General features: G+C 39.7%; 1 protein-coding gene across 6 annotated transcripts in view; it reads right to left on the bottom strand.

The window, feature by feature from the left end:
- Window positions 1–20,786, bottom strand: part of PDE1C (phosphodiesterase 1C) — a 536,493-nt gene that overhangs the window by 395,945 nt on the left and 119,762 nt on the right. For all 6 annotated transcript variants that reach the window (XM_046020570.1, XM_046020562.1, XM_046020563.1 and 3 more), the window contains one exon: window positions 6,229–6,400. Coding sequence is in view for 5 of the 6 variants with exons in the window: in XM_046020562.1 (XP_045876518.1) it covers window positions 6,229–6,400 (172 nt within the window). In the remaining variant the exon portion in view is untranslated. The remainder of the gene's footprint in view (window positions 1–6,228; window positions 6,401–20,786) is intronic.

Raw genomic sequence — 20,786 nt, 5'->3', positions numbered from 1 at the left:
TTCGGTCTCCATTTGTAAAATGAGGAAACTGAGACTCAGATCCCAGGGGTTAGAAGAGCATTTGCAAACTGGTATCTGTGACAGTCCAAAGCCCAGTCCCTTCCACTCAGAGGGTGGTCCTCAGAGCCTCCCATCACTTGAGAGTTTGTTTGAAGTACACATTCCCTGCTTCAACCCAGCCCTACTGAATCCGGCTCTGCATTTAACAGGATCCCTGAAGGAATTCATTCATAAATTTGAGAAGCGCAGCCTTTAAAGGGGCCCTATCCAAAAGCATGGGTGGCTTAAAAACATAAATCTGAACTAGAGAAAGGATTTAGCACAAAATAACAGGGTAGGTCGGTAGGAGAAGCATCAAACTATATATCCCAATCACCACATCCAAATTAGTAGAACCAATCACACTGTCTTACTCACCAATGACAGACCCAGAAGCCAAGGTGATGGGGTAGAGAAGTCATAGCTCTGGAGCCAGGTGGACCAGGCTGAAATTCCTAGCTCTGCCACAGGCTGAGTGACTCTGGGTAGACTGTGATCTCTCTGAACCTCAGTTTCCTGACCTGTACAACTGGGATAATGATTCTCACCTTGCCCTGGTTTGGAGAGATTAAAGGAGCAAATGAATGTCCGGTTCCCGGCCATAGCAGATGTTCAATAAACATTGGTTTCTTTGCCTCCCAGTGCAACTTGGACTGGGTCTCACCTTTGCAACTGTGCACACTAGTGGCTGCGGAAAGAAAGGGATGCCGGCAGCCAGCTCTTTCCTGTTCTCCGGGCCCTCGGAGTCCTGTCACTAATCAGACTGGTGGGGCTTGTCTCTCTTCCTCAAGCTCCAGGTTCAGTTTTCTCTCACATCTCTTTAAAGAAAAACCTGAGCAGAACAACAAGCTCAAAGAGACAGGTCATGAGGAAGAAGGAAACAGGCATTGGGGTGTATAATTCCCAGGAGTGTCTACTTTCTGGACAATGATGCTTTTTTTCTTTTTTTTAAGTTACAGTTCCCACCTTCTTCTTTTCCAAAGTCTCAGGTCTTAAAAGCAGATTCTTCATGCCAGAAGCTTAGCAAACTCTCAGAGCCCATAATGTCTGCCTGTGGAGCCACAAAACCCAAGTCTGATCCTATTTACTCCATGTGTATAACACTCAAAGGCATAGAAGGTTTCCAGTGAGAGCTGAATAGAAAGAGATTAGTATCCAGATGCCACATACTGTGCGTATGCTTGTCTTTCATTTATATTACCTCCTTTAAAGCCTCCCACCAATCCTGGGAAGTGGGCACCTTTATCCCTATTTCCAAGATGAAGAAACTGAGGCCAGATGAGATCACTGACCTGCTCCAACTAATACAGCAAAATATTTTAGAGTTCCAAGGAATATTCAGTATCATCTGGTCCAATGATTCTCTAAACATGATCCCTGGACCAGCAGCATAGGCACTACCTTGTTAGAAAGGCACATTCTAGGACCCCACCCAGACATGGGGGGACTTCAACGATCTGTTTTCACAACCCACAAAGTGATTATGATGCACGCCCATGTTTGAGACCCACTGCCCTTGTCTGCCCTCGGATATGACAGTTAAGACAATGGAGGTTCAAAGAGATGAAAGAATTTGCCTTGGTAACCGAATCAAGACTAAAGCCCAGTACAGGGTGCCTGGCTGGCTCAGTGGGGTAAGTCTCTGCCTTCAGCTCAGGTCATGATCTCAGGGTCCTGGGATCAAGTCCCGCATCGGGTTCTCTGCTCAGCAGGGAGCCTGCCTCCCCCTCTCTCTCTGACTGCTGCTCTACCTAATTGTGATCTCTCTTTCTCTCTGCCAAATAAATAAATAAAATCTTTTTTTTAATATTTTATTTATTTACTTGACAGACAGAGATTATAAGTAGGCAGAGAGGCAGGCAGAGAGAGAGAGAGAAAGGAGGAAGCAGCCTTCCCGTTGAGCAGAGAGCTTGATGAGGGGCTCAATCTAGGACCCTAGGATCATGACCCAAGCTGAAGGCAGAGGCTTTAACCCACTGAGCCACACAGGCACCCCAAATAAATAAAATCTTAAAAAAAGGAAAAAATAAAGCCCAGTACAGCCACTTTCAGGAGTTGAATTTTCCTGGGTAGCTTAGAATATCTCTTTCATGAGGACTAAAGACTAAAGTCCATAGTACAACCACACAAAACTGTTAGCTGCCAGGGTTACTGGCTAGGATTTGAACCTGGACTGTAATGAGGAGTCCCTTCCCTTCATGAACTGGTCTTCCTCTCAAGACTCTGCTGAACTGTCTGCCCTGATACATGGGACTTTTGCCCCCTCGCTGCTGCCCAACAAAGAGGAGGACTTGCAGGGAATGTGCCAGGGAACGCATTCAGAATTGAGAGGGCATTTGCACACACCTCAACTGTTGACTTACAAGCCTTGGGGGATTGAGGCGGTGCCTCTCATTTTCTAAAATCGTTATTTCTAAATCTGTGTGTCAAGTTCTCAGTTTCTGCTACACCCCCTTGCATTATTGCTAACTGACATAAACAGAGTGTTGGCCACCAGTGCCTGTTTGGTTAGAAGAGGAGTGTCCTGAAGCCATGTTTGCATCACAATCATTTTTTTTAAGAAGTTTATATACTTATTTTTTAAGTAACCTGTACGACCAACATGGGACTCAAACCAATAACCCTAAGGTCAAGAGCTGCATGCTCTTCTGACTGAGCCAGCCAGGCGCCCCCACAGGCAGGCCTTTTATGTGAGTTTATAGATGATACATTTATTTGGGGTGGGATTCCAGGGGCTGCTAAAGCCTAAGTAACACCTAAAGCCTACCCAAGCTACGCCTTGCATCTGCTTCATTGATGACAGGCGATTAGCAAGCAACTGTCCTTATTAGCTTGTGCTTGAACTCAAGCAGAACTATGGGCTCTACTTTTCTGGGCCAATTTCTCCATTTCTAAAATGGACATCATCTTTGGGTTGTTAGGGTCATGCTTGGCAATTTAAGAAGCCTACCATTATTGTTGTTGCAATACAGAGCCTGGGGGGGGACATTGAAACACACAAACTCTTGAAGCTTTTTTGAAAAACACCTACCATTTTTAAATTTATAAACATTTCCTATGTCTGGAAATAGTGAATAGAATCTATCTTTAGGGCAGGCTGTCTCTTTGATCAAGAAGGAATTACTTGAATGGAAATATTATACAAACATAAATACAAGTATGCATTTCTTTGTCCTGGGAGTGGCTTGTATGTAATTGTCTCCACATACTTGCAGAGAGCTAGAAAAGATTTCTAGGGAAAGTGGTATGAAACAACTGACCCCTTCCTTCTAAGGATCAACATCATTAGCATACATCTGAGAAACTGTGATGGTGCTAACTGAGATCATGTGTCAGGAAAAGATAACAGAAGCCAGCTGGAGGAGGCATCACAAGAAAGAAGAGATCTGGACTGGACACAGACTTAGAACTTCACTGAGGTCCAAAAGTCCACCCTCAACATGCGATCCCATTGCCCTGGCTGGTGGAAGGAGGCAGAGCAGGCTAAGGGCTGAGTCTGTAATCACTGTCAGTAAGTCTGAAGTCCCTGGATACATTTAGGGAGACAAACCCCCAAGAAAAGACTAGACTTCCTGGTAATCTGTCACGTTGGGCTTACTGTCACTGCAGTTTAGATCTTATTTGGTAATAAAAGCTGATGACCCTATTTCATGACCCAGGATTCCTAATGGCTCCCCAAGTGGAAACAAGAAGAAAGAAAAGGGAGTATGCAAAGTTGCTACTATGTTGCTCAAGTGGTAACAATCTTACAGAGTAGCTATGAGGACAGGCAATGAAAATTGATGAGAACCATGGGCTCCTCTTCAGCAAAGAAGACCCTCCATAATTGAGAAAGACGGGATATTAACAATCACATGCCCAGATGCCTTAACTGTGTATACAGGTGTGCATAAATGTGTTTATATGCACCCGCGCACACACACACATGCGTGCACACACACACACTTACAGGGTTGAGCAGCTCTGACTTTTCAGAGTCAGAAAGAAGAACCCAACATTTCAACCTCAGTAGAGGTAAGACTGCACTGCTTAGTAAAAGGAGTTATCTCAGGGACCAAGAGCATTGATCACTGACGCACTCTTGAAATTTAAAAATGTGCAGGTATAACAAACCATTCGTCCTAGATTTCCCAGAGGCACTGGCATTAGGAAGTCAGCAAGTCTCTTGTTTTTTTCACTCGAGTGAAATGTGAAATGGGGGAGTGGGGAGGCAAGAGAGAACACATAAGTGATATATTCCTATCAGCCTTATTTAAAATCCCATGATGACTCATTTCTTTGCAATCCAAAAAGCACATAGAAAACAAGCAGCTCTATTACATGGGTAACCTTGATTCTGATCTAATATATTTCTTGATAAATAAACTGTTCCCACATGTCAGTACTTTGCTTATGATAATTTACGTACAACAAATCCCACAACCGATGTGACCACCACAGTTAAGGAAAATGACATTAGAGGATATTTACCCTCTAACATTGCCATGGAAAACACTTACCTTGTTCAGAAGAAAGGATGGTGCCAGAAAAACACACAGCTGTATTAAGGAGACAAATATATGAATAACAAATGCCAACGGATTTCTAGTTTCAATTGCTGAAGGTTGGTATATTTATACCTGCCACATTTTTCTTACAGCACCAAGTCTTACAAGGCACCAAAAGTAAGTCCCAACCTTAACAAATATAACTGAATCCTTTTTCTGGAACCCAGACATTGATACATAACCCAACCAGCAGATCAAATGAAGTTCACGGCCATCAATACATTTTCTCTATTAAAGAGCACTGAAGGCCACGAGGAGAGATGCTGGTAATAGAATTGGCAAGCAAATGAGATGTTCTTTTCATGAGAATGCCTCTTTAGCTGTTCATTGAAGAGGACAATGAACCTGTTCTGGGCTGGGAAGAGTTGCTATAGAAGACCCCAGGTGAAGGGGTGAACTCCACCAGAGACACTCCAAAAGGAGAACACACAGCCTAAGAAAGCCTTTCGCCCTTCCCTCTCCCACCAACAGTCACGTGCCAAGAGTCACAGGTTCATGGAAGTTACTTCTCTCTACCTGAGTGGGTTTTATTTTATGTAAAACCTCACAATGCAGGAACCAAACCTTTAGTAAGAAAAAGAAAAGCATTTGCTTTGCAATTTTTGCCCCACCACTGCATCAGTCACATTACATAAAGAAATCGAACACCTATTCATCCCTGCTTTTCAGAGCTCATCTATAATTCAGTCTACACTAAGAAGCTTCACACAATGAAATGGCTTTTACTGAGCGATTACACACATCACCTGGATGCCAGAGAGAGCACATTTTTCATGGATGCCAAGAGTTGTCTGAGTTGTTTATGGGAGGAGAAAAAGCGAGGTTTCTATGTTCTGCTAGCCAAGTGAAGAGTATGAAAGCCTTCTATAATGGAAATAAAAGTGAAAGACATAAAACTAGGGTAACAAGGAGGAAAGAGGGGAGGAAGGCAGGCTGCCAAAAAAAAAAAAAAATCAACCTTAATTTCCGATACCAGCCCTGCTGTGTATTTCAAAAGTGAACTTGAAAGACCCATTCAGGGGAAGAAATTACTTTTATCCACCACATCCCATACTCAGATTGATTTTTCTTTGACATGGTGGAAGGGTAAATGCCAGAGCCATGAGGAAGTAGAGTCCAGTATAGGAAGAAAATGCAAGAGGTCCCTACATTAGACAGAAGACAAAAAGATGAACAAGAACAGAGTCAGTAGCCTCTGCAGATCATTTCAGGAAGCAGCAGCTCTGATGTATCTTACGACTGGAAACCCTCCCCCAGCCAGAGAATGTAAAAGCATGGTGCTGAATTCATTCCCACACATGCTTCTCTGTGCACTTATCTCCATCCGTCATCCTCCTTTGAAGCAAAAGACTCATTAATCCAATTCAAATTGTCAACATCAGTAAATCCTTTGCCTCAGCATTTAAGTGCCAATACCAATTAAATACCGACAGCAACTTAACTACTGATAGCATCTTCACTACATTCAGAAAATCCAGCCAGAAGTCCAGCTAGCATTAATTCCAACACTCCTTCATCAATTCTAATTTACTGAGTGCAGAGAAATGAGGTAATTTTCTGGCCACGCTAACGATGCACCCAGTTGGATTGAAATAACTCTGCGGCAAATAAGAAGGAACAAATTGACTGCAAGCCACCAAACCTGAAGGATGTCTTCACCAAGGCTTCTGGGCTATCGAGCTGAGGCAATTCATCAGCTAGGATCTCTTCTGGTGGTCGGGGGTCATGGACAATCGTTGGCCGTGGCTTTTCCTTGGCATTCCCTGTGAGCCCGTCGATGAGGGAGTTCCACAGACAGTTCTGCGACTTAGACCCTGAGGTATGAGAGGAGAAAGGTGTGCCATCAATTTCCAACCAACAACATGTCCTGCCTTGCCCAACTCGGGATTTTCAAAATCAAAGCAGGGAAACATATATTTCTCATGATCTCCACCATCATCTGAGGGTTCCAAAAGATACTGGTCAGGCAACTTATGGAGCAACCAGGAAGTTTTAAATTTAAATACAGAAAATAAGCTAACATCCTGATTATTTTGACCCATAGCTAAGTATTAAGGATATCAATCTTGTCTCATTTCAGGGGCGATCAACTCCAACTCCTGGTAGAGCTATAGAGCTGTAGACATTTATATATATATATTTATTGAACAACTGGAAGTATACAAAGATTACCATTTTAGAGAAGACTAAGGATGTTCAGACACAAGTGTCCCTTATAAAATCAGCATGTGCAAGGACCAAGCTTCAAGACTCCATTCTGCAGAGACATCCACTTCAAACAGGGCCCCACTTCTAAAACCCAGAGCTCACTCTAGGCAGTTTCAGTCTTTTAGAAGATCAAGACCCAAGGAAATTACACTGAATGTTAACTGATGTTCTACCCAACAAACACTTCAAATATATGAGATGAACATTAAAGACAAACCTGAAGTGGTAATAGTGTCACAAAATAGGGCCTGATCAGCCAGGCAATCAAGGGCAACTTCGACAGGGACAAGTTACACCGAAATCATGCACCCTTGATAGGATGTGATGAGACTGGCACGTCACCTCTGTGGTCTTCCTCCCCAAAACATATAGCCCCAGTGTATTAAGCATATTCCTAGCTTCTGTCAACCTGATGTTTAACATCAGTCCTATGTGCATATCTCAGACATGCCTTGCTCTGGACAACTCAGTCACCTTGCTTTTCAAATACAAACCAACCAAACCAGAGTCCACCCCCATAATACCTCCCTTACTGAGCTTTTGCACTCTGGGCCACCATTTACTTGCCCCACTCACCCCAGAGCAACTAGGGACAGCTCCTATGCTCTACAGTCCACTGAAATTTTTCAAATTAGCCAGTCCTAAGCCTGCTTACCCTGCCTTGCCCATTACTCCCTACAGAAGCCACAATAAAGTCACTTGCCCACAGTTTCCTCCACCCCAGCTCTGCCTTATAACTTATCTCAGTGCCCCTCTGCATGGCCTCCGTGGTGAGACATGTACCCACTCTTTGGGGATCTGCAAGTATCACAAAACTATCTTTTCAATGGCAGTCATCTCCAAATTTGTTGGCCCTACCATACCTAAATAATAATAAAAATCTATCCAAATACCCACTCTAGTCTTGGGGAAGACATCAGACAAACCCCAAATGAAGGACATTCTCTGTGAACACCTGACCAGTACTCCTCAAAACTGTTGAGGTTATCAAATAACAATGAAAGTTTGAGAAACCATCACAGTCCAGAGGAGTCTAAGAAGACATGATGACTAAATGCAATGTAGTGTCCTGACAGGATCGTGAAATGTAAAAGGACATTAGGTTAAAACTAAGGAAATCTGAATGAAGTAGGTGCTTTAGTTAGTAATAATTCATCGCTATTAGTTCATTAATTATAATAGGGGAAATGGGAATGGAGTATCTGGGAACTCTCAATCCTACCTTTGCAAATTTTCCTCAAACCTAAAGCTGTTCTAAAATAAAAAGTTATTTGGGGCGCTTGGGTGGTTCAGTCATTAAGAGACTGCCTTCAGTCCAAGTCATGATCCCAAGGGCATGGGATTGAGCCCCACATCGGACTCCCTGCTCAGCAGGGAGTCTGCTTCTCCCTCTTCCTCTGCCTGTTGCTCTGCCTGTTTGTGCTCTCTCTCTCTCTCTCTGATAAATAAATAAAATCTATAAAAAATAAAAATAAAAATAAATTTTATTTATTTAATATAAATTAAATATTAAAAATATATAAATATAAAAATATATAAATAAAGTTATTATAAAAATACAAATATATACTATAAAAATAGCTATTATAAAGAAGTCTATAAGCAAAAAAAAAAAAATTTGTAAGTGGAGCCTGAGAGTATTACTATTGTTATTATTGGATTACCATTGGCTTGTGCTTGTTATCCTCTTCCCAAAGGAAAGAAAGCTTTATCCTTGCACAAAGATACCAATGGGTTGTCAAGACATGCACCCATGGAGCTGTGTCCATCCAGAAGGGGTTGGCTTTTTCTACCCCACTGGTACAAAGGCAGAACCTTTTTCTAATTGACGTAAAGGCTCTTTATGGGGTTTGAGGGGGTGGGCACAGAGGGGTAACAACCACTCCCAGTTAATGCATATGCATGTGATGATAGGTGGGCAGAGAATAAATCCGTATGCACTTGGGGATGCCTCCCCAGGACCTTAACCAGCTACCAGCAGCCTACAACAGAAGAAATCACCTGAAGGACAGCTTTGTCACTAAGCTCAAAAGAACTTTATACCCAAAAGGGAGTATCTCACAAAGATCTCTGAACCTTCACTAAGGACACATATGGGTCAGCAAAAAACTCTGTCATGGACCATGGCTATGACTGCTCCCCTTGGGATATCCCACATCCAAACTGCCTTTGTATTAATCAAGAGAAAATTAAACCACACTAGCGCCAGGCAACAGATGCTTCCAAGTCCTGAAATGCAGTACAGCATTTCTAAAGTCCTAAACAGATACCCTAATAAGATCTGGTCCTATTAATGAAGGTCTGGTTCTATGTCAGTAAAGGTCTGTTCTATGTTAACTAAGGTCTGGTTCTAGTAGGAAGAACAACAGAGGCAGCCTGTTTTCTTAAATTTGATCTAAATGAAGACCTTACAATAAACTCCCTGCCCATTTCCCTTCATTCTTTTATTTATTCATTCAATATAGACATATTTAATTCCCTCAATATGCCAGGTCCCATTCCAGCCCACAGATATAGAAAGATGAACCCATAAGCAATCACAATGCACCATAACTAAGGGCAAATGAAGTGCTCTAGGAGACAGGGGAGGGCTCACCCACTCTGCTTCAGGGCTCAGGGGAAAGCTACATAGAAAACGTCACATCTGATATGGATCTAAAGCAGAAACAGATCTTCAGTAGGTGAAAAAAACAGAGAACAGAACATTCCCAGAGCAAATAGTATGTGCAAAGGCTCAGAGGATAACAAAGTAGCTTGTAAAGGCTAGAGCAAAGTGAGAGAGGACGGTGACCAGAGAAAAGGTCAAAGGCTGGTTGGACAAGTTGTAAAGTACCTTGAATAAAATGCTAGTCATTTATAAAGTATTTTTTAGACAAAAAAGAATTAAGGCTCTATCTGTTTTTGAGAAAGGAGGCTGGCGTGCTACAAAGCAGTGAATTTGTGAGGAATAGCATGGTAATATGAAAGGGTCCATGAATCCGTCCTATCTTTAGATGAAGTAAAGTCTTACACATATTTATGACTAATTTTAAGTATATATAGATGTGATTAATAAATTACAAATTCATGTAAAAGCACTAACAAATTCATAATAGCCTTTTCACCATTTTCTCAGTGAGTGAATCAGAAGGGTCATGGGACCTAAGCTCTCTCTCCATTAGGAGTCTCAAATGGAGACTGTTCTTGGTCTCTAGTTTAATTCCACTGTGGTCTGAGAATGGACACTGCATGATTTCTATTCTTTTTAATTTTTGTTTAAGTTGTGTTTTATGACCCAGAATGTGGTGTATCCCACTGTTGTTGGAGGAAACAGACTACAGATATCGATTATATCCAGTTGATTGATGGTGCAGGCTTCTCTTTTTAAATAAATTTTATTTCATTCATTAAAGCAGCATCTATATACATAAAGAGTGCTATATATATACAAGAGTTAGTATATATTCAGTATACAGGTCACTCTTGATGCACATAAGGAATCCCATACCCCTTGCTATATATAACTTTATGGTATATTTCCTCTCACTATCCAATCCCAGAGATAGATAAGTCCTTCTAAAGATTTATGATGATAATGTCAAAAAAAAATATTTCCACCTTTTTTTCCTAATTAGCATCTGAAGAACTATCCATTTATAACTATTCCTATTAAAATTGATTTGTGATGAAAACTTTATAGAGTGTAAAAAGACCTGATTTTTATTTATAGATACTTCTTGATAAATAAATCTTTGTGTTTGTTTCTGAGGGGAGGTTTCAGATTTTTTATTAGATTTTCAAAGGGGTCCATAACTCAATACAAAAAGATAAATGCTCCTATTTAGAGATGGATTTTCAGTTCCACCAAACTGATCGTGTGGTGAGTCCAACTACATTCTTGGTGATTTTCTGTCTGCTGAATTTGTCCATTTCTGAGAGAAGGATGTTGAAGTCTTCATCTATGATAGTGAATTCACCTCCTATTTCTTTACGCAATTCTATGAGTTTTTGCCTCACATATTTGACACTCTGTTGTTAGGCACATACACATTAAGAATTGTTAGGTCTTAGGTGCCTGGGTGGCTCAGTAGGTTAAAGCCTCTGCCTTCCGCTCAGGTCATGATCCCAGGGTCCTGGGATCGAGTCCTGTGTCGGGCTCTCTGCTCAGCAGGGAGGCTGCTTCCTCCTCTCTCTCTGCCTGCCTCTCTGCCTACTTGTGATCTGTCAAATAAATAAATAAAACCTTAAAAAAAAAGAAAAAGAAAAGAATTGTTAGGTCTTCTTGGAGAATTAACCCCTCTATCATTAGCAATTCCTTTTTATCCCTGATAGTTTTCCTTGTTTGAAGTCTGCTCTGTTTGAAATTAATATAGTTATTACTACTGCATATCCTTCTCCACCAATTTACTTTTAATCTATGTGAGTTTTTATATTTTTTAATTTAATTTAATTTTTTCAGTGTTCCAAGATTCATTGTTTAGGCACCACACTCAGTGCTCCATGCAATATATGCCTTCGTTAATACCAACTATCAGGCTCACCCTCCTCCTCTCCAAAACCCTCCGTTTTTTTTCTCAGAGTCCACAGTCTTTCATGCTTCATCTCCCCCTCTAAATTACCCCAATTCACTTTCCCTTTCTTTCTCTTAATGTCCTCCATGTTATTCCTTATGCTCCACAAGTAAGTGAAACCATATGATAATTGACTTTCTCTGCTTTACTTATTTCACTTAGCATAATCTCCTCCAGTCCCATCCATGTCAATGCAAAGTTGGGTATTCATCCTTTCTGATGGCTATGTAATATTCCACTTTATATGTGAACCATACTTCTGTTGGAACCAGACTACAACAGACATATAAGAACCTTCTGTTGAAGGGCATCTTGGCTCTTTCCACAGTTTGGTGATTGTGGCCATTGCTGCTATGAACATTAGGGTACATATGGCCCTTCTTTTCACTACATCTGTGTCTTTCGGGTAAATACCCAGTCATGCAATTCCAGGGTCACAGCGCAGGTCTACTGTTAATTTCTTAAGGAATTTCCACACTGTTTTCCAAAGTGGCTGTACCTACTTGCATTCCCACCAACAGCGTAAGAGGGTTCCCCTTTCTCCACATCCTCTCCAACACTTGTTGTTTCCTGTTCTGTTAATTTTGGCCATTTTAACTGGTATAAGGTGGTATCTCAATCTGGTTTCGATTTGAATTTCTCTGATGCCTAATGATGATGAACATTTTTTCATGTGTCTGTTAGCCATTTGTATGTCTTCTTTGGAGTAGTGTCTGTTCATGTCTTCTGCCCATTTTTTGACATGATTCTCTGTTTTTTGGGTGTTGAGTTTGAGGACTTCTTTATAGATCTTGGATATCAGCCTTTGTTTGTAGTGTCATTTGTGAATATCTTCTTCCATTCTGTGGGCTGCCTCTTTATTTTGTTGACTGTTTCCTTTGCTGTGCAGAAGTTTTTTTATTTGATGAAGTCCTTAAAGTTCATTTTTGCTTTTGTTTCCTTTGACTTTGGAGATATTTTTATATTTAAAGTGGGTTTCTTATAGGCAATTAAAGTTGGTTCTTATTTTCTGATCTACTCTGGCAATCTCTGTCTTTTAACTCGTGCATTCAGACCCTTGACATTCAAATGATTATTGACATAATTGGATTAATATCTGCCATCTTCATTACTGCTTTTTATTTGTTGCTCTTTTTTGTTGTTGTTCCTATTTTTGTCTTTCATGATTTCTCTGCCTTATGTCATTTTAATTGAGCATCTTACATGATTCCATTTTCTCCTTCTTAGCATATTGGTTATAGTTCTTTTCCTATTTTTATTTTTATTTTTTGGTGGTCTCCCTAGATTCACAACATACATTTACAGTTATCCAAGTCCACCTCCAAATACCACCATACCACTTCATGTATAGTGTTAGTACCTTATAATAATAAAATAATCCTAACTCCTCCCTCTTACCCCTTGTACCCTAGCTGTCAAATCTTCAGAAGAGCTGTGAGTGATGCTCAGAATTATCCTCCTGAGGAAAGGAAGAAGGAACATTTATATGCAAGCTCTATTCCCAGGGACAAGCAAAACACCACATGATATTAATTCCCTAGGCTTTCTGGGTCAACTATGCATGACTATGGGACAATTCCCACATCATCAGAGAATCCCCAGGACATAAATAAAGAGAAAACAGTACAGCTAGAGCTTAAAAAGTGGGCCAAGAGGATGTGAAGCTGGGTACAAGAGGTACCCAAAACATAGAGTTCCCACACAGTTTTTGTATCCTTGAAAATACAATCAGAATCCCAGCTGCTACTTTTTCCTGCCTTAGAAGGATCACAACAGCCCCTTGCCATGGTTCTTCCCAAGGCAATATGATGTGGGCCTTTTGGAGTTGAACTCTGAGAGCAGAAAAGAACTCTTCCTCTGAGTCTCCACAAATAGGGGCAGAGCACCCTCAAGGGGCACTGGAATGGTCTGCTCTGACAAAATGAAAAATAAAAATTCCCCTGCTTTGATTTATTTTAAGCTGATTTTGAAGGCATGAAATGTTCCTGACTAAATCAAAGCAAAAATATGGAAACAGATAAGAGTTACACAGGTCTCTCTCAATAATATCAAAAACCCCATGAGGGAAATCATAGATAAACTAAGCCTTCGGGGTACCAAAAATAGTGTGGCTCAGGTGCAGGAGATGAGCAACTCCATTCAGCCCACTCCATGTCATCTGCTTCTGCCTACTCCCCTCCCTTCCCCACTCCGGGTTTCCTGTCTCCCTTGACTTGTCCCTGACTCTCATTTGATGCTTATTACATTTTCCTTTTCTGTTATTTCCCCCTCTGTCTCTGCGATAAATCCTCTCTTTTCTTCTTACAGAGACAACTTTCTGTGTACCCCAGGAAACCTCTAGATTGATTATAAATCTTCCAGACTCATAAACTCTGGTGGCAGCATCTGTACCATGGAGATTATCAAGAGAACAAGATGTAACAAACACTGTTCAGCAGTTGCTATGTGCTAGGCATTGTAAAGAGGGCTTCACCTGTGTTACCTTATTCAATCATCAAATCAACCCTTGGAAGTAAATATTACTGAAATATTATTGAATACTAGGACATTAAGACTCCAAGACACCAAATAACCTAGACCATGGAGTTAGAAAACAGCAGATTGCTTCTTTGACCCAAAATTCTCCTTCTCCTAATCCAGGGCTCCACCACACTGTTTCTACTTTATTTATGAGCAAATAAAGAGATCAAGCAGAATAGTCCAGATTTGCTATTATGAAACAAACATTCTTTTACAAAAGAAATAAGATACACTCTATCTGCAGCTAGGGAGAGCCTTGAGGTTACTTAGTCTCTTCCGTGAAGCCATGTGCAGCTTCCTGTAAAGAAGGAAGTTTGGACGGCAGGGGGAGATGAATAATGCAAGGTGAGTTTAATTGGGTTGAGAAAAGACTTCTTAAGAAAGCAAGAAAATGAGATCAGAAGGATCTAAATCAGAAATAGCTACAGATTCACTCTGAAGTGTGTCTAATGGCGGCAGTCTGATGAAGTGCTGGCAGGAGGAGCCCAAGGTGATGTGGTTGGTAATCCTATTTAAATCTGACAAGTGACTTATCAACTCAGTTCCTGATTTAAAAAAAGAAAAATACACAAAGATTATGCTGGCAAAAAGCTGAGAAATTAGAGTCCTGCAAAAGCACAGAGGAAAGGGAGTTAAATCTCCAAAAAGGTGAAAAAAATTTCTTAGAAACCATCAATGATTCTCAAAATATCTGTGACATGGTTTCGTAGGTATCCTTTCCCTCTGAGAGGATAACGGTCCTGAAATTCCCACTGGGTGGGAAAACTGGGACTGGAGCACAGAGGTCAGGAATGAACTTAATGAAACCCAGATGAGAAGTTTTATGCTCACTAAAAACAATGACAGTGCAAAAAAATAAGGTATCGATAAAGACTTGAGTATCTTTAAATCAGTCACATAGGCACTTCTGTTACTTTTAACATACCAATTCTTGATGTTGAAAACATTTCAGAGATTTTTTTTCTCCTGCAATTTTAAAAAGTTTTTAAATTTAACTCTATTTCTAATATCATACATACGAGGGTGAGAAATTCTCCTCTATCAAAATGTAAGAATACAACTTCACTTGTAATGACATATTCTAAATTCTTAAATATGCTAGGGTTTATTTCTGAGTTATACCATTAGATTAACCTGTTTTTTTAATGAGTGGATCACATTACTTTACTTGGTATAACTTCACAGTATCTATTAATATCCGATAGTGCAAGACTTCCTCCTTTCTTTTTTTTGGTTATTCTTAATTGCTTATGTCTCTAAGAAAACTTCAGTTAAAATCACATTATCAATTTCTGAAGAGAACTCTCCCTTTTGAGTGTATACTGAGGCAGTACTTAAGAATACTATAATTAATTACTCAAGGAAAAGAATAATCATCTTAACAATATAGCATGCTCTCATCCAGGTAGATGAGCAGTCCTTCGGGTACGGAATACCTGTTGTATTTATTTACCCACGTACATTTTCCTCCCTTACTGTAACAGCCCCTCTCATTTTATTTTGAGAATATTCCCTCCCACATTACTCCTTCCATATGACTCTTAGGGCTTTTGGTTATGTTACTCCACTGGCTTCAGTGATTAGTCAGGGAGTAGTTATATGACCCAAGCTTGGATAATCACAGCTCTTCCCTGGTATTTTCCATGCTGGAACTAAAAGGAAGTACCTGTTCTTTCTTAGTAGGTTGCTAATGCAAGCCACCACATCCCAATAACTAAATATGCCTAAGAAAATGAAGACTACCCTAAGGAAATCCGGAAAAAGTCCTGAGAGGGGCATGTCCCTGGTTGTAATCCCTCCTCTCTGCAGACTTCACAGCTCTTCATAGGTTTGTGAACTACTACAGTATCCTTCCAATACACCCTACTCTGAGCTTAAGACAGCTTGTATCAGGTTCCAGTCACCTGCCACCAAGGTTGGCAAGTACTCAAGGTTTTTATTTCCATCAGTAAAGTTTAGTTTTCCTTGATTCTGGAAATTCATAGTAGTTGTTTTGTTTTGTTTGTTTTGGTTTTCTTTGTTTTTCTGGACGGTGTATGTGGTTGCCCACTTCTGTCCAGAGAGTACATTTTTAGATTACAGTTTCTAAATTGTTTTTGCTGGGATATAAGATAGCTATTTATGTATTGTATTTATTGTATTTACTTAACAATGTCTCTCCTTACTAAACTCTCACTCTTTCTAAGGATTTCTTGGCTTCATTGTTTTTGTTTTCCTAAGCACACATACCATCTACAATAGTTTTCCCTTCTTTTTAATTATTATGCCTCTTATTTCCATTTTGAGTCTTACTGCATCAGCTAAAACTTTCAGAAGAATTTTGAACCATCCTGGCAATAGCAAGCAATCTTATGATTCTGCTAGCTTCACTTAATTTTCCATTTATGAAATGTCTATAAAATTTTCTGTTGTAACATGTGTTGGAGAGGATGTGGAGAAAGGGGAACCCTCTTACACTGTTGGTGGGAATGTAAGTTAGTGCAGCCACTTTGGAGAACAGTGTGGAGATTCCTGAAGAAATTAAGAACAGAGCTTCCCTATGACCCTGCAATTGCACTGCTGGGTATTTACCCCAAAGATACAGATGTAGTGAAAAGAAGGGCCATCTGTACCCCAATGTTTATTGCAGCAATGGCTACGGTCGCCAAACTGTGGAAAGAACCAAGATGCCCTTCAGCGGATGAATGGATAAGGAAGATGTGGTACATATACACAATGGAGTATTAAGCCTCCATCAGAAAGGATGAATACCCAACTTTTGTAGCAACATGGACGGGACTGGAAGAAATTATGCTGAGCGAAATAAGTCAAGCAGAGAGAGTCAAGTATCATATGGTCTCACTCATTTGTGGAGCATAACAAATAACATGGAGGACATGGGGAGATGGAGAGGAGAGGGAGTTGAGGGAAACTGGAAGGGGAGATGAACCATGAGAGACTATGGACTCTGAAAAACAACCAGAGGGTTTTGAAGGGGCGGAGGGGTGGGAGGTTGAGGAACCAGGTGGTGGGTAGTAGGGAGGGCACGTACTGCATGGAGCACTGGGTGTGATGCCAAAACAATGAACACTGTTATGCTGTAAATAAACAAATAAACAAATAAAATATATATATATATAAATTTTCTGTTGTAGTCTTATTATAAATTTCCCTTTTATAATTGAGTTTGTGAATGTCTATCCCAAAAAGTAAAAAAAAAAAAAAAAAAAAACAGTGATAATGGCTTTATCATCTATTGAGGTGATCATATATTATTTCCCCTCCCTCCCTCCCTCTCTCTCTCTCTTTCCCCCTCCTTTTGACCTACTGATGTGTTGTATTGATAGCAAGATACAAAAACAAACAAACTTATTTTCCAGGTGGAATCAAATTTCCTCTGAAGAACTTTGTTGGAAAAATAATTTCATAAAACAAGGGGTTGGGGGGAGAGTAGGTGAAAAGCCCTAAATGTATGAATTGAAAAGAGACAACAAAGAAAGACTTACACTACTCTGCCTATGAAACAAAGAGAATTTAGAGGTAAGAAGAAGAGAACAGATAAGGAAAGAGAAGAAGAAAAAAGAACAGAAAAGAAGGAGAAGAAGGAGGGGAGGAGGAGGGAGGGAGGAGAAACAGTACACAATCATCTCAATAGATGATAAAGCCATCATCACTGATTTATTTTTATTTAGGGGGATACAATAATGGCAGATCCTTCAAAGAACATCTAAATCTGATATCCACATTTAAGTTAAATGCTGGGTGGAAGTGCAATATAACCATCTCCCCAAAACAGTAAAATAGTCTTACTCACTTGTTGCTGTATGAAAGTGATATTGGGGAGAGGATTTGAAAATCATGAAGACTAAGCTGTGTCTCATCTTTTGTTTATTGTCTGGGGAAAAAAAGTAAATCAACATCTACAAAACACAAAGTGTACCAAAAAATTCAACAGACCCAGGAAATGATGCTGACAAGTAAGAAGAAGAAACCTGGAGAACCCCTGAAAAATTCACTCATTGAATTTTAGTAATTCAAACTGGTTGTGGGATGGAGCTTAAATGTCTGAAAGACCACGTCTGTACAACATCTAGATTATACATTAAAATACTTGATAATAGTAAAGCCACCTCGAAGTACTCAAATAAATTCTATTTGGTCATGTTGTATATTTATACATTTGCATTGCTAGAATTCTGTTTTAAGTTTTTTGCAATTATCTTCATAAAGATTAGCCTTTACTTTCTTCTTCTATGTAGCTGTCATCACAGGAATAACCTATTCCCTGATATTTGAATATAATTGCTTATAAAACTCTTGAGATCCAAAGTATTTTTAGCAAAGTAATCACTTCACAATTTTTTCAATGTCATCACATGCTACTGCTGAATTCCATATATCTATTTCTTTTGGAGTATTTTCCTTTAAAAACTGCCATTCTTTAGAGAGATTCAAATTCCTTAGCATAGATTTCTATGCATTTTCTATTTTACTCTTCATCTATACAGTTAAGAGTTTGAGTATTTATTTGTTTTCTTGTCTGATTACTTCCAAGGGCTGTGCTACCCACTAGGGGAGTCATTGGTTTATGTAGCAATTTAAATTTAAAATTAGTTAAAAAGAAGACTTGCAAATGGTCTACAGGTACATGCAAAGATGCTCAACATCACTAATCATCAATGAAATGGAAATGAAAACCACAAAGAGATATCACCTCACACATGTCACTGTCAAAAAGGTAAGAGATAACAAGTGTTGGCAAGGATGTGGAGAAAAGAGAATCCTTGTGCACTGTTGGTGGGAATGTACATTGGTGCAGCCACTGTGGAAAATAGTATGGAGGTTCCTCAAAATATTAAAAATACAACTATCACATAATCCAGCAATTTCACTTCTCGGCATTTGTCTGAAGAAAATGATGACAATAATTTGAAAAGATATACACACCCCACATTTTCTTTAAGTCAATAAATCCAAAATATGTTCATTTTAACATGTCATCAGTATAAAAATATTAATGAAGTCTTGTATTATTCTTTTTTTTTTCCCAAAGTCCAGTGGATATTTTACATTTACATCCTATCTCAGTTAACACTAGCCACATTTCAGGGTGCCTGGGTGGCTCAGTGGGTTGAGGCCTCTGCCTTAAGCTCAGGTCATGTTCCCAGGGTCCTGGGATCGAACCCCACATCGGGCCCTCTGCTCAGCGGGGAGCCTGCTTCCCTCTCTTCTGCCTGCCTCTCTGCCTACTTGTGATCTCTCTCTCTGTGTCAAATAAATAAATAAAATCTTAGGGGGGAAAAAAAAAACACTAGCCACATTTCAAGTGCTCCAGAATTACATTGCATGGGACAGTCAGTTCTATTTTGTTCATGTTTCAATTGCTTGAAGTATACCCTCAAATAATTCTTTCCCAGAATGAACGGTTAATGAGGTAGTTACGCATGAGCAACAACTTAAGTACAGATTCACTGAATTTAGATTAAACTCAACATATTTCTTAATTATCTTCTGCTGTTTATACACTATAGAAGAGAATTAGCAGCCAAGTCTGATAGTTTTTCTTTCTTTTGTATGCAAACATTTTTTTTCATCTTCGTATTCCAAATATTTTGCTAGCATATTTAGAATTTTGAGTTGTTCTTACTGATTTTTTTCTTTTTTTTTTCATTTTATTTATTTTTTCAGTGTAACAGTATTCATTCTTTTTGCACAACACCCAGTGCTCCATGCAAAACGTGCCCTCCCCATTACCCACCACCTGTTCCCCCAACCTCCCACCCCTGACCCTTCAAAACCCTCAGGTTGCCCCAACCTCCCACCCCTGACCCTTCAAAACCCTCAGGTTGTTTTTCAGAGTACATAGTCTCTTATGGTTCGCCTCCCTCCCCAATGTCCATAGCCCGCTCCCCCTCTCCCAATCCCACCTCCCCCCAGCAACCCCCAGTTTGTTTTGTGAGATTAAGAGTGCTGGGAAAATTGGACAGCCACATGCAGAAAAATGAAATTGGACCACTTCCTTACACCACACACGAAAATAGACTTCTTACTGATTTTTAAATTCATTTTTCTGGAATACAATGAGCCCTTTCAACATGGAAACTTGAGCCCTTTCTTCCACTCAGGGAAGTTGCCTTCAACTTTATCTTTGATTACTACTTCTGTTCCAATTATTTTGTTTAGCTTTAGTCTCAGAACATTGATGATTCATTTACATGTGTTGGTTCTTCTCTGACCTCCTATTATCTTGTCTCATGTTCAATTGCTTATCATTTTCCTCTATAGTGTAAACACTGTTTCTCAAGTTTGTCTTCCAATCCTTAATTAAATTTTTTCAGTGTCATTTCTATATTTCAACGTGAATTTTAGTTCCTAGCTTGCATATTTACTTTCTTTTCATCTTTACTCAAAATCAACCTGCTTCTTATGGCTTTCTGCTCCTATCATAGAAGGGCTATGTCTCCCTGCTTCTTATGGAGATTGTGAAGTAGCATTTGCATGTTTCCTTTTGACTTCTACATTAAATCATTTTTCAGAAGGTTACTTCTTCCCAACGTCTTTACGATGGTGTTTCACTTTCCTAGTTCTTCATATTTGGCTAGAGTTTTATTTTGGACTTAACCCTACTTTGGTCATTCAGGAATACAAAAAGTCTCATACAGAGATTATTGTTTTCCAAAAGGCAATGAATGTAGGTCACTCTGGGTTTCACTCACTGTCTCCTTGGGCTTCCAAATAAGTTCAGCAGAAAGAACTGAGAGTAAGACTGACATTTCTATCCAAATAGTTATCATGATAAGCAATGCATAACCCAAGCCAAAAGAGTGAGCACAAAAAATTGTGACCAACCTGCTTCAGAGTAAAGCCTTGCATCTGTCTTTACCCAATTGATGGGCAAAGCTCCCACATAATTTTCAAAGTCTACTTAGAAATTCATATGGTG

Source organism: Meles meles, chromosome 10 (assembly GCF_922984935.1).
Source record: "Meles meles chromosome 10, mMelMel3.1 paternal haplotype, whole genome shotgun sequence".
Taxonomy (NCBI): domain Eukaryota; kingdom Metazoa; phylum Chordata; class Mammalia; order Carnivora; family Mustelidae; genus Meles; species Meles meles.
This window is presented reverse-complemented; position numbering and strand designations above follow the sequence as displayed.